This window comes from Telmatherina bonti, assembly GCF_933228915.1.
Source record: "Telmatherina bonti genome assembly, chromosome: 5".
NCBI lineage: Eukaryota > Metazoa > Chordata > Actinopteri > Atheriniformes > Telmatherinidae > Telmatherina > Telmatherina bonti.
Window position 1 is genome coordinate 18,688,266 of NC_136623.1, and position 14,151 is coordinate 18,702,416.

At 41.4% G+C, this 14,151-nt stretch overlaps 2 protein-coding genes across 2 annotated transcripts; both read right to left on the reverse strand.

The window, feature by feature from the left end:
* Positions 1-3,483: 3,483 nt before the first annotated feature.
* On the reverse strand, positions 3,484-7,771 carry gapdh (glyceraldehyde-3-phosphate dehydrogenase). Its single transcript, XM_079240490.1, has 12 exons — positions 7,661-7,771; positions 7,165-7,210; positions 5,813-5,912; positions 5,531-5,637; positions 5,314-5,404; positions 5,096-5,211; positions 4,906-4,987; positions 4,668-4,819; positions 4,488-4,566; positions 4,110-4,193; positions 3,922-4,019; positions 3,484-3,843 (listed from the first exon to the last, which is right to left on the reverse strand). The coding sequence occupies exons 2-12, from the start codon at positions 7,185-7,187 to the stop codon at positions 3,774-3,776; spliced, it is 1,002 nt and encodes a 333-aa protein (XP_079096616.1). The 5' UTR covers positions 7,188-7,210; positions 7,661-7,771; the 3' UTR covers positions 3,484-3,773.
* Positions 7,772-11,560: 3,789 nt separating this feature from the next.
* On the reverse strand, positions 11,561-12,132 carry nppcl (natriuretic peptide C-like; the record flags this gene model as incomplete). Its single annotated transcript, XM_079241194.1, has 2 exons — positions 11,561-11,857; positions 12,034-12,132. The coding sequence occupies 2 exons, from the start codon at positions 12,130-12,132 to the stop codon at positions 11,561-11,563; spliced, it is 396 nt and encodes a 131-aa protein (XP_079097320.1).
* Between the last annotated feature and the right edge of the window lie 2,019 nt (positions 12,133-14,151).

Genomic DNA, 14,151 nt, shown 5'->3' on the forward strand with positions numbered 1-14,151 from the left:
TATATATATATATATATATATATATATATACATATATATATTCAATTCAATTCAACTTTATTTATATAGCGTCAAATCACGGCAATGCCATCTCAAGACGCTTTACAGACAGAGGGGAAAACATAATGAAGGCCAATTCATAATAGCCTATATAAGGAAACCAACAGATTGAGTTGAGTCCAACTCAATCTCCCATCCTGAGCAAGCACACTGGCAACAGTGGGAAGGAAAAAACTCCCTTTTAACAGGAAGGAAACCTCCGGCAGAACCCGGCTCAGGACAGGCAGCCATCTGCCTCTGCTGTGTGGGGGGAAGAGGACAGAAAGACAACAGACAACAGGAACTGCTACTCCCGGCCAGGGAGACCTGCTGAGACAGGAGACATACATGTTAATGATGCAACACTGTTATGGGGAAATGTCCCTCAGCAGTCTAAACCTATAGCAGCATAACTAAGGGATGCTAACCATCCCTAGCTATAGGACTTATCAAAAAGATAAGTCTTCAGCCTAGTCTTAAAGGTGGGGAGGGTGTCTGCTTCCCTAACACTAACTGGGAGCTTATTCCATAAGAGAGGGGCCTGATAACCAAAGGCTCTGCCTCCTGCTCGGCTCTTTGAGACTCTAGGAACCACAAGTAAGCCTGCAGTCTGCGAACGAAGTACTCTGCTTGGTATATAAGGAACAATGAGGTCTTTGATATATAGTGGTGCCTGGTTGTGGAGGGCTTTATATGTAAGGAGAAGGATTTTAAATTCTATTCTAGATTCAACAGGCAGCCAATGAAGAGAGGCTAAAACTGGAGAAATATGATCTCTCATGCTGGTTCTGGTCAGGACTCTGGCTGCAGAATTCTGGATCAGCTGAAGGCTTTTCAGGGCATATTTAGGACAGCCCAGTAATAGAGTTACAGTAATCTAGTCTCGAAGTAACAAAAGCATGAACCAGTTTTTCTGCATCACTCCGAGACAGAATGTCCCTAATTTTGGCTATATTACGTAAATGAAAGAAGGCTGTTTTAGTAACCTGCTTAATATGTGGGCCAAAGGACAGGTCAGGGTCAAATATTACTCCAAGGTTTCTCACTGTAGCACTGGAAGCTAAAGTAATGCCATCCAGGTTCATTACAAAACCGGAAAATTTAGCTCTGAGTTTTTCAGATCCAACGAGAATTACTTCAGTCTTATCTGAGTTTAAGAGGAGAAAATTTCTAGACATCCAAGTCTTTATGTCTATGAGACAATTTTGTAGCCTATTGGGCTGATTTGTTTCATCTGGTTTAAAGGATAAGTATAGTTGAGTATCATCTGCATAACAATGAAAGTTTATTCCATGCTGTCTAATAATTTTGCCTAAAGGGAGCATATATAGCGTGAAGAGTATTGGTCCAAGTACAGAACCTTGAGGAACTCCATGACTTACTGTAGTTTGTGAGGAGGACTTGTCATTTACATGAACGAACTGAAGTCTATCAGATAAATATGATTTAAACCAGCTTAACGCTGTACCTGTAATTCCAATCACCTGTTCTAGTCTTTGTAACAGAATGTTATGATCGACTGTATCAAATGCAGCACTAAGATCAAGCAAGATAAGTACGGACACAAGTCCGTATATATATATATATATATATATATATATATATATATATATATATATATATATATATATATATATATATATATATACACACTATTCACAAAAGTTAGGGATATTCAGCTTTTGAGTGAAATTTCACAACAAGCCTAAAATGCATTCAAACCTGTACAGGTGAACTTAATGTGATCTTCTCTAAGCTTTTAAATGCACATGTCCAACTGTTAAATGTTTCAATAAATTTTGCACAAGTTTCTGTTTTCTAACAAGGAGCTTAACGGCAAAAATCACAGCAGGTGTGTGATCCTTGAATTGACCAATAAATGTCCTGGTTCAATTAGAGCTGGTGTTTAAACAGTTGTCCTCATCATGCTGTTCACATTTTGACATCATGAGACCAAGACGACACCTAACAATGGAACAACAGTCCCTTGCCATTGCGATGCTTCAAACAGGACGTTCTCAGACAGAAGTGGCCACTGAGCTTGGAGTGTCACAGAGTGTCATCAGCAGGTTGCAACAGAGATATGGAGAGACTGGAAGAGTCACAGAAAGGCCTAGAAGTGGACGTCCTTTGGCCACATCCCGTGCTGATGACCGCTACATTGTGAACACTGCCCTGAGAAACCGGATGATGAATGCCACTCAACTCCAGGCACGTTTAAGAGAGGTGAGAGGCACCCAAGTGTCACGTCAGACCATTCGAAACCGTTTCCATCAGCGTGGTCTGCGTGCTAGACGACTTGCACGGGTACCTGACCACACCACCAGGCACAGGCATCATCGTCTTGCATGGGCCAGGGAGCATTTACGCTGGACGAGGAACCAGTGGGCCTCAGTGCTGTTCTCTGATGAAAGTCGATTCACACTGAGCAGAAATGATGGCCGGCAACGATGTTGGAGACGTCAGGGAGAGCGCTATGCATCAGCCACTGTTGTCACCAGGCGAGCTTTTGGTGGTGGCGGTGTTACAGTGTGGGCAGGGGTGTCCACTTGGTACAGAACTGCCCTACACTTTGTGAATGGTACAGTGACAAGCCCATACTACCTGAATAACATCATTAATCCAGTGATTGTGCCCCTACATGGACAGCACAGGCCTAATTTCATCTTCATGGACGACAATGCTCCTGCTCATCGAGGCCGCATCATCAGGGAACGGCTGTTGGAGACTGGTGTACCTCAAATGGAATGGCCTGCACTCTCTCCAGACCTGAATCCCATTGAAAACCTGTGGGATCAGCTGAGCCGTCGTGTAGAGGCTCGAAACCCTGCACCCCAGAACCTCAATGACCTGAGGGCTGCCCTTCAAGAAGAGTGGGAGGCCATGCCTCAGCAGGCAATAAGTTGCCTTGTGAACAGCATGAGACGTCATTGTCAAGCTGTAATTGATGCTCAAGGGCACATGACCAGATATTGAGACGTTCAAATTTTTTGTTGTGTAACTACCATTGTTGTTACCTTTTGTGTTGAATTAATTTTTTGAGATGAGGACATCAGTAGTGCATCCTTCTACTTAAATGTCTTACTTTTATATCACTGTAGCATGAACATATTGCATTTTCCATAAATTTCACCTGAAAGCCAAATATCCCTAACTTTTTGTATGTATACATATATATGCATATTTATTATGGTTTTATTGGCTAAAATAGTCAATCCTTTCCATTCCAAGTTAATTTAAACCCACTTTTTATCAATATGAACTGAAACCATTTCATTTACATGTGAAACATAGCAGTATGTCAAAACTGGACCAAATGCATAGCTGGAAAAGGGTTAATCTTCAAAAACCCATACTAATCCCACCAGAGCTACATATAGGATAGTTTTGTGCAGTGACCCAAATAAAGAATTTAAAAAAAAAAAAAAAAAAAAAAGAACTGAATCTCACAAACAGGACTTTATTCCACCACTGACTGCAGCATGTCAATACTACAGACAGGGACACTTTCACACCTTTACTCCATCCAACACAAGAACAGAACTGGGAAATGAATAAAAAAGATAATTGGTCAGCAAATTCAATTTCATGTGTTCTGTGGGACACTTCCTCAGGCTTATAATGGGGTCGACTATCAGATGGAACCACATAGTCATTTGTAAATCTCACTGTATATTGCCAACTCTGAATAGAGGAGCATAAATATAACAGTCATATTCAATCTGCTGGCCAGTTTACTCCTTGGAGGCCATGTGGGCCATGAGGTCGCAGACACGGTTGCTGTAGCCAAACTCGTTGTCGTACCTGGTGAAGAAGAAAAGAAAAAGTCAGAAGGCATCATTTGGAACATTTATAACAAAGTAGTCCAAGCTGATAGTGTACCATGAGACCAGCTTGACAAAGTGGTCATTGAGAGCGATGCCAGCACCAGCATCAAAGATGGAAGAGTGGTTGTCACCATTGAAGTCTGTGGAGACGACCTGACGGAGAGCACAAAAGTAAAATAAGCTAGTGAACTCAAGACGTTTAAAAATAATAAGCGTACGACCAGGACTCAGCTCAGTGCTTACCTGGTGCTCTGTGTATCCCAGAATACCCTTCATGGGTCCTTCAGCAGCAGCCTTCACAACCTTCTTGATGTCATCGTATTTGGCCTGTTCAAAAAAAAGAAAAAGGAAATGGTTTGTATTCTAAATGAAAATTGAATTAAACACTTACAACACTTTTAATAAATTGTATTACTGCATTTTTGAAAAACAAGAAAAGCCCAAACTATCAATGAACAACCCTCTGAAAGTTATCCTTTATGTATCAATTGTAAAAAGGAGAAAGTTATCAGACACCACAGTAAATACTTTGTTTATATGGAATTAGTCTGTGTCTAAGCATTAAACAGGGAAAAATAGCACATTAACAATACTAGTTAATTTGCATTTTTGGCCTCTTACGGGTTTCTCCAGACGGACTGTCAGATCAACCACAGACACGTTGGGTGTGGGGACACGGAAGGCCATGCCAGTCAGCTTCCTGTAAAGATTCAACATATAATGAAGCACCTGAGAAAGTAAAAACCATCACTGGATGCGAATATTTACAGCAGTAGAAACGATACATTTTTGCAAACTGACCCATTGAGTTCAGGAATAACTTTGCCGACGGCCTTGGCAGCACCAGTAGAGGCAGGGATGATGTTCTGGCTGGCACCACGGCCATCCCTCCACAGCTTGCCGGACGGGCCGTCCACTGTCTTCTGGGTAGCAGTGATGGCATGAACTGTGCTCTGAAGGGTAACAGACATAATATGTTAACTAAATGTGGCTTTCAGCTCTTCCTGTCAAAATGCTTTAAGGTTGAAACTGTTCTCACCATCAGGCCCTCAATGATGCCGAAGTTATCGTTGATAACTTTAGCCAGGGGTGCCAGGCAGTTAGTTGTGCAGGAGGCATTGCTATGAGGAAAGAAACATCAGGAATGATGCCATGAGTATTATGAGGCAAAAATGTTTTCATGGTAAAGATTTGATGAAAAAAAGAAGTATAAATAAAAACAGTCTTACCTGACAACCTTGAGGGAATTGTCGTACTTCTCGTGGTTGACACCCATGACAAACATGGGAGCATCAGCACTGGGTGCAGAAATGATAACCCTCTTTGCACCACCCTTCAAGTGAGCCTGCAATGTTCCAATGAAATTATATTTTAAAAAAATTTCAAAATCATCTTCATTAAGCAAACATTTTTCATTGCATCCGATTAGTCTGAATTAAATACGTACAGAGGCCTTCTCAATAGTGGTGAACACACCAGTGGACTCCACAACATACTGGGCACCAGCGTCTCCCCATTTGATGTTAGCAGGGTCTCTCCTGTTTTTAAAAAAAAAAAAAAGAAGGTAAGAAAGAGTTAGTGCATCCCTAAAGCCAGTTCAGTTTTGTGCTTTATACAACTGGGTGTTCAATACACAAGAAAAGAAAAGAAAAAGACAAACTCACTCATGGAACACAGTGATCTTGTGTCCATCAATGACAAGCTTGTCTCCCTCAGCCTTAACCTCCCCATGGAAACGACCGTGAGTGGAGTCATACTTGAACATGTAGACCTAAAGAGACAAGAGGAACTATACTTTAAGATTTCCACAACAAAATCCTCATGAAAGCACGCATCTTCTTTGTTGGTTGGTTTTACTTTTTGTGTTAATATATAAATTCATAAAAAGTGTGCCTTTGTCCAAATAATATTGATTTTAAATCCCAATCCCAGTCTCTGCAACTTACCATGTATTCCAAATCGATGAATGGGTCATTGATGGCAACAATCTCCACCTTCTTGCTAAGGATTGCAGCACGGGTCACCAGACGACCAATGCGGCCAAATCTGTGGGCAGAACACAAAGTTGTTTGTTAGACTTGACTGTAGGTGGCAACATTACTCCATGCAAGTCTGTCCAGAAATGTCTCAGACATGTAGTAAAACGAAGGTGCTTAAAACACAAGGCTAAAAATTAATTCTGTAAAATTTAATTTAGCATTCAGCTGAACCCCAGAGGCATCCAGTCCAGATTTACCCCTCCTCGTGAGTATGTACATGACACCCTAGGAGACATGAAACTGCAGTTGAGGAAAGGGCAGAGTTCAGGGGGAGGGGCAGAGGGAGGTGTGTTCCAGGGCCCTCTCTCTTTCTGTCACACACACACACACACACCTCTCAGGGGGCAAAAGTCTAAATGAACTTCTAAAATGTTGTAATCCTGCTGATGGCAAAGCAAAGTTTGACCAAAGGTTGAGTTACTTTTTAACCACAGGTCCAAAAAACTGACGCAGATAAGCTCAGTCCTTAAACACCGAGAGGGGAGCACGGAATCATGAGATTAGAAAACAGATTCATGACAGCGTATGGACCAACGTCAGATTGTTTGTTCTGTAACATTTAGGTTTGCTACCAGCAGCAGGAAAACAGGCTCCTGTTGACTGACCCTCACACTGAAGTCACTGCCCAATGTTATCTGCAGAGGGTCCAGCGTTCAAAGATCAAGTAAAGCATGAGAACAATCGGATAACGGTCCACAGGTTAGTGCACATCGGTTACAAAACACTGGTTGCTTCTGTTGAATTTACTCAGTCACAGGCTGTTCTGTAGTTTGTCTTGCCTTTCAGAGCACAAATTGAAAACCCACACACTGAAAGATGGTCTTTGCATAAAGAGAAGTTTCAACAAGTCCACCATTAAATATTTCCCCATTTGCATGTTACAACTCTGCCGTCTGCATACATCTGATGTGCATTAGATTTTAGACCCCTGATGGTCCCATTGTGTCACTTCAAACAAGCACTTATCTTATAGCGTCTTGCCTTACACAATCTTTTTGTAAGTGTATCTTAGTGTGTGTAATCATGACTGTGTGCACATCTTGCACAAGAGCTGCATGCTTAGATAAGGCAGCAAGTAAAGCAAAAAACTTCCAGCAGAATGGAGCGAAACCAAAGCGGTGTTGAGTTCTTGTTGTGTGGAGCGTGGAGCAGAGGGGTGTGGCATTGTGAGTTAAATGTGTGCAGTGACCTAACAGGTGTGCGTTCCAAATGGGTACCAGGATTTCTTTTCTAGCACGAGGTTATGGAAATGCTCTTACCCATTGATACCGACTTTCACCATTTTGCCTGGGTTGGTCTAGTCCTCTGGAAGAAGAATCAAGAGAAACAGAAAAGTGGGACATCCCCCGTTAGAGATTGATAACATTTATAGTGCCATATATTAGTAGTGACTTGATTTCAGGCACTTTGATTATGCGCCAAGATAATAAAAAAAAGACCTCAGACATTATCTAGCAGTGCCTTCCTCTGATGAAGTCACAGAAAATAAATCTACAACTTGTCTTGCAAAGTTAAAAACATTATCAAGAGGTTAACATTTTCAGATCTTTACAAAATAAGAAGTTATCATGTTCAAGTAAAGCAAAAGCTGGTTCCACATGGTGTTAAAGACAAGGTTCAGTCAAAGCACATGCACATTGCTCCAGGTGATCTGAATCAGAGTAAACCATGCAGCCTGGAGTTGCTGAAACTTTGCAGATTCCTGAGTGAAATCATTCCTTCATTTCTCTTTTTTTTTTTTCTTTTTTTTTTTACCGTTTGTGAGACTCCTCAGCCTGTCTTGCTACCTCCGGGTGTGAGTGGGGAAGAGCAAGGTTTAGAGGAAAGTTTTTATGATTGACCCAGAGGGAAACCACACCCCCTCTGATGGTCACTGATCCTCACCCCGCCCCTTTATAATGTCAAGGTCGTCAGCTACACAGACACGAAGGCTGGTTTGTGAAACCTCACTTTATGTCAAACTCTTCTCTTCTCAGATGATTTTTGCAGCTAATTATACGTCTAATGCTTTCTTAATTTGCATTATGCCCCAGAGTTTGGTGTTTTCACCTTTACGAGGTCTTGATTTAGATACTCAGACCTTAAAGGCCTCATGTAGTGGTCTGTAAAAAGAGAGGGGTCCCTTGCTGACCTTCTCAGTGAATGCAGACACACGGACAGAGCGAATGGGGGATCAAATCTCTGTCTTACTGACTGTGACATTTAATGTCCAAAGACCATGACCCTTCTCTTGACTCACTCTGTTTCTGCTCCCCTCTTTCTGCTGCTCCATCCCTTCAGCAGAAGTCAAAAGTTGACTCCTGCTTGCTCAACATGAGTTAAGGACCTTGTTTGACAGAGTCTATTCAGCTGAATTGTAGCTTTTTCTGTTTTTTTGGAAAAAAAAACCAAAAAGGGAAAGACAGGCTATTGTGTCTGAATAATAAGTGCTGCTGTTCAGGTGTCTGCAAGAAGTCACGCTGCTGCTGCGAGATAAACTGGAGTCGCTTTTCTTCCCTGCACACAAAACATAACAAGGCTCAGCTATGTCAGCTGCTTTCTCCAAGTCTATTTTTGACTCACTTCTTTGGCAACCTTGTTGACATCTAAATGGAAAGCACTCCAGAAGATATTGTAAATTGTCAATTCTAAATAATAGGAATGTCAGTTTTAACAAGTCGGCCAGGCTCACTGATTTTTTAAACCTTCCCCCATATTGTCACCATAGTGGAGTTCTAAGTTGCAAGTCATAATTAATCTAAATGGAAAAGTTATAATATGTAGAAACTGGTATTTTTCAACAGGCTGTAGACATGTTCTTCTCTAAAACCCGACAGCAGAGGTGTGTTTTATGGCAGCTGTTCAATGGCCCTGGCATAGCTGAACTACCACAACCCTGAGTGCATGCATGCCACTCTTGGTCCCTGCTTTGCAGCTTAAGGTCAAAGAGGGGAATTAAAGGTCACGCTAAGATTAGACTCTGGCTCACTAGTCAATGCTCAAGTCACGTTATACTCTCAGTACTGTAAGTGCTGCCTCATACGCTTTCTTCTGTATTACAACAGTTTAGCTATCCACCGTAGACTGTTGGGGAATGACACACATGATCATTTTACACCAGTGAAAAGGTCAATATATTTTTGTAGTTATTTGAGCAAAAGACATGTTAAAAATGTAACTTTTGTATCTGTTTTTTTTCATACTCGTAAGACTTTTTGACTGATAAAGAGGTGGATCTTAGTCTCTTAGTCATCTGTGCATGTTAAAATGGCCTCATGTTATATTTATACGATTTGTATCCTGTATTAGAAGACTTGTACAAAGTCCAAAGTGTAGCAGTGTGTGACAACAAACAGGTGCACAAACTGACTTGTACTGCCATCTTGTGTTGTGGTAGGTAACCTGATCTAACTACATTTTTTTATGATAATATTCCAGTTCAATTTAAATATCAGAATCTGTTCATTGCCAACAAAGTGTCAATTTACAGTATTAAGACTTTAAATACAAATACGTAGTTGCAAAATACAATTGACATAAAAAAAAGCAAAATATAAATCATACAAATGAAGGCATAAAAGCTGAGTAATAAATACCACAAACATAAAGAAGATATCTCACAGCTCAAAAGCTTCAGCTTAGAGATAAATGGCTTCAGCTTTCCAAGACACTTCAAATTCTGAGACATAAGCAGAGGTAAATTTAAGATATTTGAAAACAGCTGAAACACCCCTGTGTTGCTGCCAGTGAATTGCAGGAGCATATGATGAACAGGGGGGGATGGAGATGGAGCAGATCTTGTACCATGCACCTTGACCAAACACTGTATGAAAGATGACCACAAAGTGTGAGAAAATCTGCGCAGCGTTCTGGGAGTCTGTTTAATGGGGAAATAATATTGAAAAGGAATTTTGGACCTGTGAATCTGAGGTCTCACATGAAGAAAGCCAAGATATTCTGTTCAGCCAGAACTAAAATCCAGCCAGAAGACATTTTCAGCAGTGTTTTAAGCGGAACAGTGGTCTGGTCAGCTATGTGAAAAGACGGCTGCTCCACAGATGAAGTGCTGCACCTAAAAAGGCTCAGTCCCCTCCGGTTTTTAAATTCTTGATCTTACGTCAGAGAACAACAGGTTATTAGACCCCAGTGGTCTGACTGGAAACAGGTGGCAGGTTGAAGATTTCCCGAGCTGTTGTTTTTCTCATTTGTTAATTGGCATTCACATTAACAATTAAATGAATTAGTGTTTCAGAATAAATATAAATGGATTAGAGGAAACAGGATCATTAGTTTTTTTCTTTAAAAGCACCTTTCAATGATTTTCTTGTGAACTGAATACAGCTGAACTTTTCTGAAAAGTCAGATCTGAAGGGTGGATCCAAGCTGCTGAGGCTCTTAACAGCATTTTAAGCTGGATCTCAACATGGACTGGTAGCAAGGTCAGGATAGATGCAGTGTGGTCACACTGTTTTTCTGTAAGAAGGCAGGCTTCGACTTATTGTCCAGCCTCCAGATGCAAAACTGAACAGGACTGACTGATAAGAATATATAGGGGTTATAATACCAAAAAATTAATACCAGAACAGCATTCTGTGAATCAGGAGTGATGACATTTTAATCCATTTTTTTCCCCACTTCTTTATGTCAATAGTCAATGTTTCAGTTGGTTATTGTGAGTCCAATAAAACAAAAGGTTTACATGCCGAGATATTTTAAAAGCTTGATTGTGAGAAAAACTACTTTACCCATTCCTTCTGGGACAAAGCTTAACAAAAATGACTGAAGAAGCCGTAGCTTTCATAAGATAAAAGACATTTCTCTCAGTACAGATGACTTGTTATAATTACTGAAGTTAAGCAAATTCTCTTAATAGTAGATATGTATGCTGAGTAGAGAAATATTAACTTTTCCATTTTGTCTGATGTTTTTAAGCCCCCCCCCTCTCCCTTTTCTATCTCCGGGAACTCTGCTACGATGCCAGAGAAGAGTTTTGGATGCAGCAGCAAGTCTGCGCTCCAGAATGACGTGGGAAGGAGTTAACTTCCTCCAACAGCCACCAGAATATTCAATAAATCATCAAGTTAAAAAAGATCTGTCATGAGGATGCAAAGCTGCATTTTGAAGGAGAAATTGAGATGACAGGTGTCAATAGGGAGTGAGCCATGTGGGATTTACGAGTGGGCAAGCATTGAATTTCTATGAGCAAGAACCAGAACACCACAAATGTCAAATCCATTTATTCATGCAAATCATAAGTGAGCATAAAAATAACCCGCAGGGATTATAGGTGCCATCATCTTTGGATATCCACGTCCATTACGGATGCTTTTAAACACAATCCCTGACCACAAAATGTCAGAACATCTCTACATGTACTGCACGCAGACAAAGCAAGAAACACAGAATTACTTGAGAAACAAGCCCAACAATCCTGGGAGATAATTTGATGGAAATTAGCTCATATGTCCTAATCCTTACTTCAATACATACACATGGAATAAAGTGTGAAGCACCTGATCTACGCTAGATGAAACCACATTAGCAACACAAGTTTACAACACTACATATTGTCTACATGTTCTCTGCAGGTGGATGCTGTTGCCTGTTTTTCCTTTTAATCTAAGAAGGATGTTACCAGTCCTTACTTTTCTTTATGTCCCCCACCCCCAGTGTCCACTAACAGCCCAGTCCACTCATGGATCCAATTCGATCCAGTTTCAGGCCAAAGCATCCTCGATTCCATCCCCTCCTAGACCGGTCTGGTTCTGCTCGCTTCTGATTGGCTAAGGCCCCCTTCAGCAGCCGGAGCCATGGGGTCTCAGCCTGCGTCTGGGCATCAGCCCATTTGGGGTACTCTGCCGCCTTCACCCCTGAAGAGACGGTGGACTGCTCCTCCGGCTGGCTGTTCAACAGGTTCTCCAGGTCATCCAGAGTCAGCAGGTCATTATAGTGCTCCAGAAACTGCTCCATAAACTACAGAAGAAAAAAAAAGAAAAAAGAAAAAAAAAAAAGGATGAAATTTAATTGTCAGGGTGTGTACAAGGGAGAATAATTCAATCAGCAATACATTTCATTATCCTCTCCTAGTGGACAATTCATCCACTCGGAATTCTCTTCAATCCACTCCTTTCTCCCCCCTCCTCTTGTACCTGCACAGCATCGGGAGAAGGATGCAGAGCGCGAGCCTCTGTGATCTTGAAGGGTGTCAGAAGGAGCAGGGTGGCACACAGCAACGCAGGACACAGCATGGCAGCAGAGACGAGGGACAGGAAAACTGAAAATAGACTGGCTGCAAAAATGAAAAAAAAAAACCTGAAAAAATTATGCTGAGAAATCAGTTTCAAGTTACTTTTGAACAAATGAAAGTTAATTAAAATCTTTCCGACATCAACAGTCAAGTTGGTGTTCAGCTTATCTGATTAATCTCTTCAGGATGTAAATTAAAACTATTTTTTCTGCTTTTCAGAGACAAATACTCCTACACAGTAGTAACAATGTTACATATATAGGGCGTCTAGCTGAAACTAATTGACAGCCCCCGTAAGCTTTTAAATTTAGATTACAGCTAAAGAAATCATAGATTGAAGGAAAAATAGTAAAGAATGTATTTTGTTTTTTTTATGTGCATTGAGGGTTAAGTTAATTAAAGTGCCAGTTTAAATGCATGCTTAAAAAACAAACAAAAAACAAAAAAAAAACAACCTTTAATTTTAGAAAAAATTATCACATGAGATCCATCATTAAAACACTTTGAATGAAGAAGGGTTAGTAAATCTATATCAGGCAACTGTAAGCAGAAGATTCAGGTGGAATCAGAGTTTTATCAGGATTTAATAATTGGAAAAAGAACTTTTGAAAATAAATGTAAACATCGGAAAAAAAAAAAAAACAACTCACCTGTAGTTTGTTTTTTTTTTCTCTCTAAGCTCTGGGTGTCTTCGTTTCTCACAGAGTCTTCTCCATCTCCCACCTTCTCAGTCTCTCAGCTTCCTCTCACTTGTTGGCACCTGCTGGGAGCATCAGTTTCTCACTCGCCTGGCTCCTCCTCCTCGTTTTTGTTCTGCGATGGAATTGGGAGGGTGATTCTCTTCCTCTTGCGTCTTTTCCTTTGGCTGAGGCTGGATGCTGGGGCATCAGCTGGGATGCTGCAGTGGTTTTGTACAGCCAGAGACCCCCCCCCCCCCCCCCCCCCCCAAACCCTCACTCCTTCCACATCACCTTCCTCCTCCTCATCTGCTCTTCTTTGGAGTGATGTCATAGTCTTGGAAAGACTGACTGTCATTGCCAAGGTGACTGTGTGTGGTGAGCACTCTGGAAACCAAACTGAAGCCAGCGTGCTGCACAAGCCAAGGTCAGAGGGCAACGGTCAATGAGTGCCTCGCCAAAATAACCCAAATAATTACCAGGTTACCTGTAACTTTCAGGTTGGGGAAAAAAAAAAAAAATCATGCATTTCAGTCATGACTTGACCTGAATTATACATTTCCCGTGTGCTAACAATGCTCCATGAGCATATAAGCCTCCTTCTCTCCCTTTGTCTCCGCAGCCTTTCCCAGCATGCACTGGCCTCCCCTCTCTGCTGGGTAAGTTACAGTCTGTCAGTGCCATCTGCTCCCTGTACCCCCTGCCGCCAAATTACAACACTAGCAGGAGCTGCGTGATTCCAACACACTGACCTTAAAATTCAGCGGCCTCTGATTATCTCAAGTAAATAAACCCCCTGCCAGAAATGTTAAATAGTGTGCATGTAATCAGTGGCTCTCTGTGGGCTTTCATATCCAACACGAACATGCTGGATTCATACTCGCATAGCTGTTGTGAAGTGCAAATTTACTTATACTTGAACTCTCGGCATTCACTGAATTTATTTAAGCTCAAATTGTACTCAGATAAATACACTGTTTGCCTGCTGCTGGTAAGTGTCTTTACATAACATATCAATCACACATACAGATATGCACCCCTCTCATCTTTTTTGGAGAGGACAATGTGTGGGAGACGGCGTAGGAGAAAGGGAGAGAGATTAGTAGTGGTGGTGGGGGGGAGGGGAGACTACATATGTCAGTGGAGCGCTGGAGGAAAAGTAGGCAGGAGAGAGTAGGAGGAGAAGGAGGAGAATAGGAGGGAGAAACACACCAGCTAGAGAATGGAGGGAGCTCTACTGAAGAGATTGATTAGAAACAGCTAGCTAGGCAACAGCAAATGTGTCAGGCAATTAAGTAAAAGGGAAAAAAAAAAAAAAAAAAAAAGACGCAGTTACAGCTAAG

What these genes read in the sequence shown, in the direction of transcription:
- gapdh (XM_079240490.1), bottom strand. Translation starts at nt 7,187, where the DNA reads ATGGTGAAAGTCGGTATCAATGG. An exon ending in AAGATCACTGTGTTCCATGA is followed by an intron (nt 5,405 to 5,530) that starts GTGAGTTTGTCT and finishes TTTTAAAAACAG; the next exon opens with GAGAGACCCTGCTAACATCA. An exon ending in CCACTATTGAGAAGGCCTCT is followed by an intron (nt 5,212 to 5,313) that starts GTACGTATTTAA and finishes GGAACATTGCAG; the next exon opens with GCTCACTTGAAGGGTGGTGC.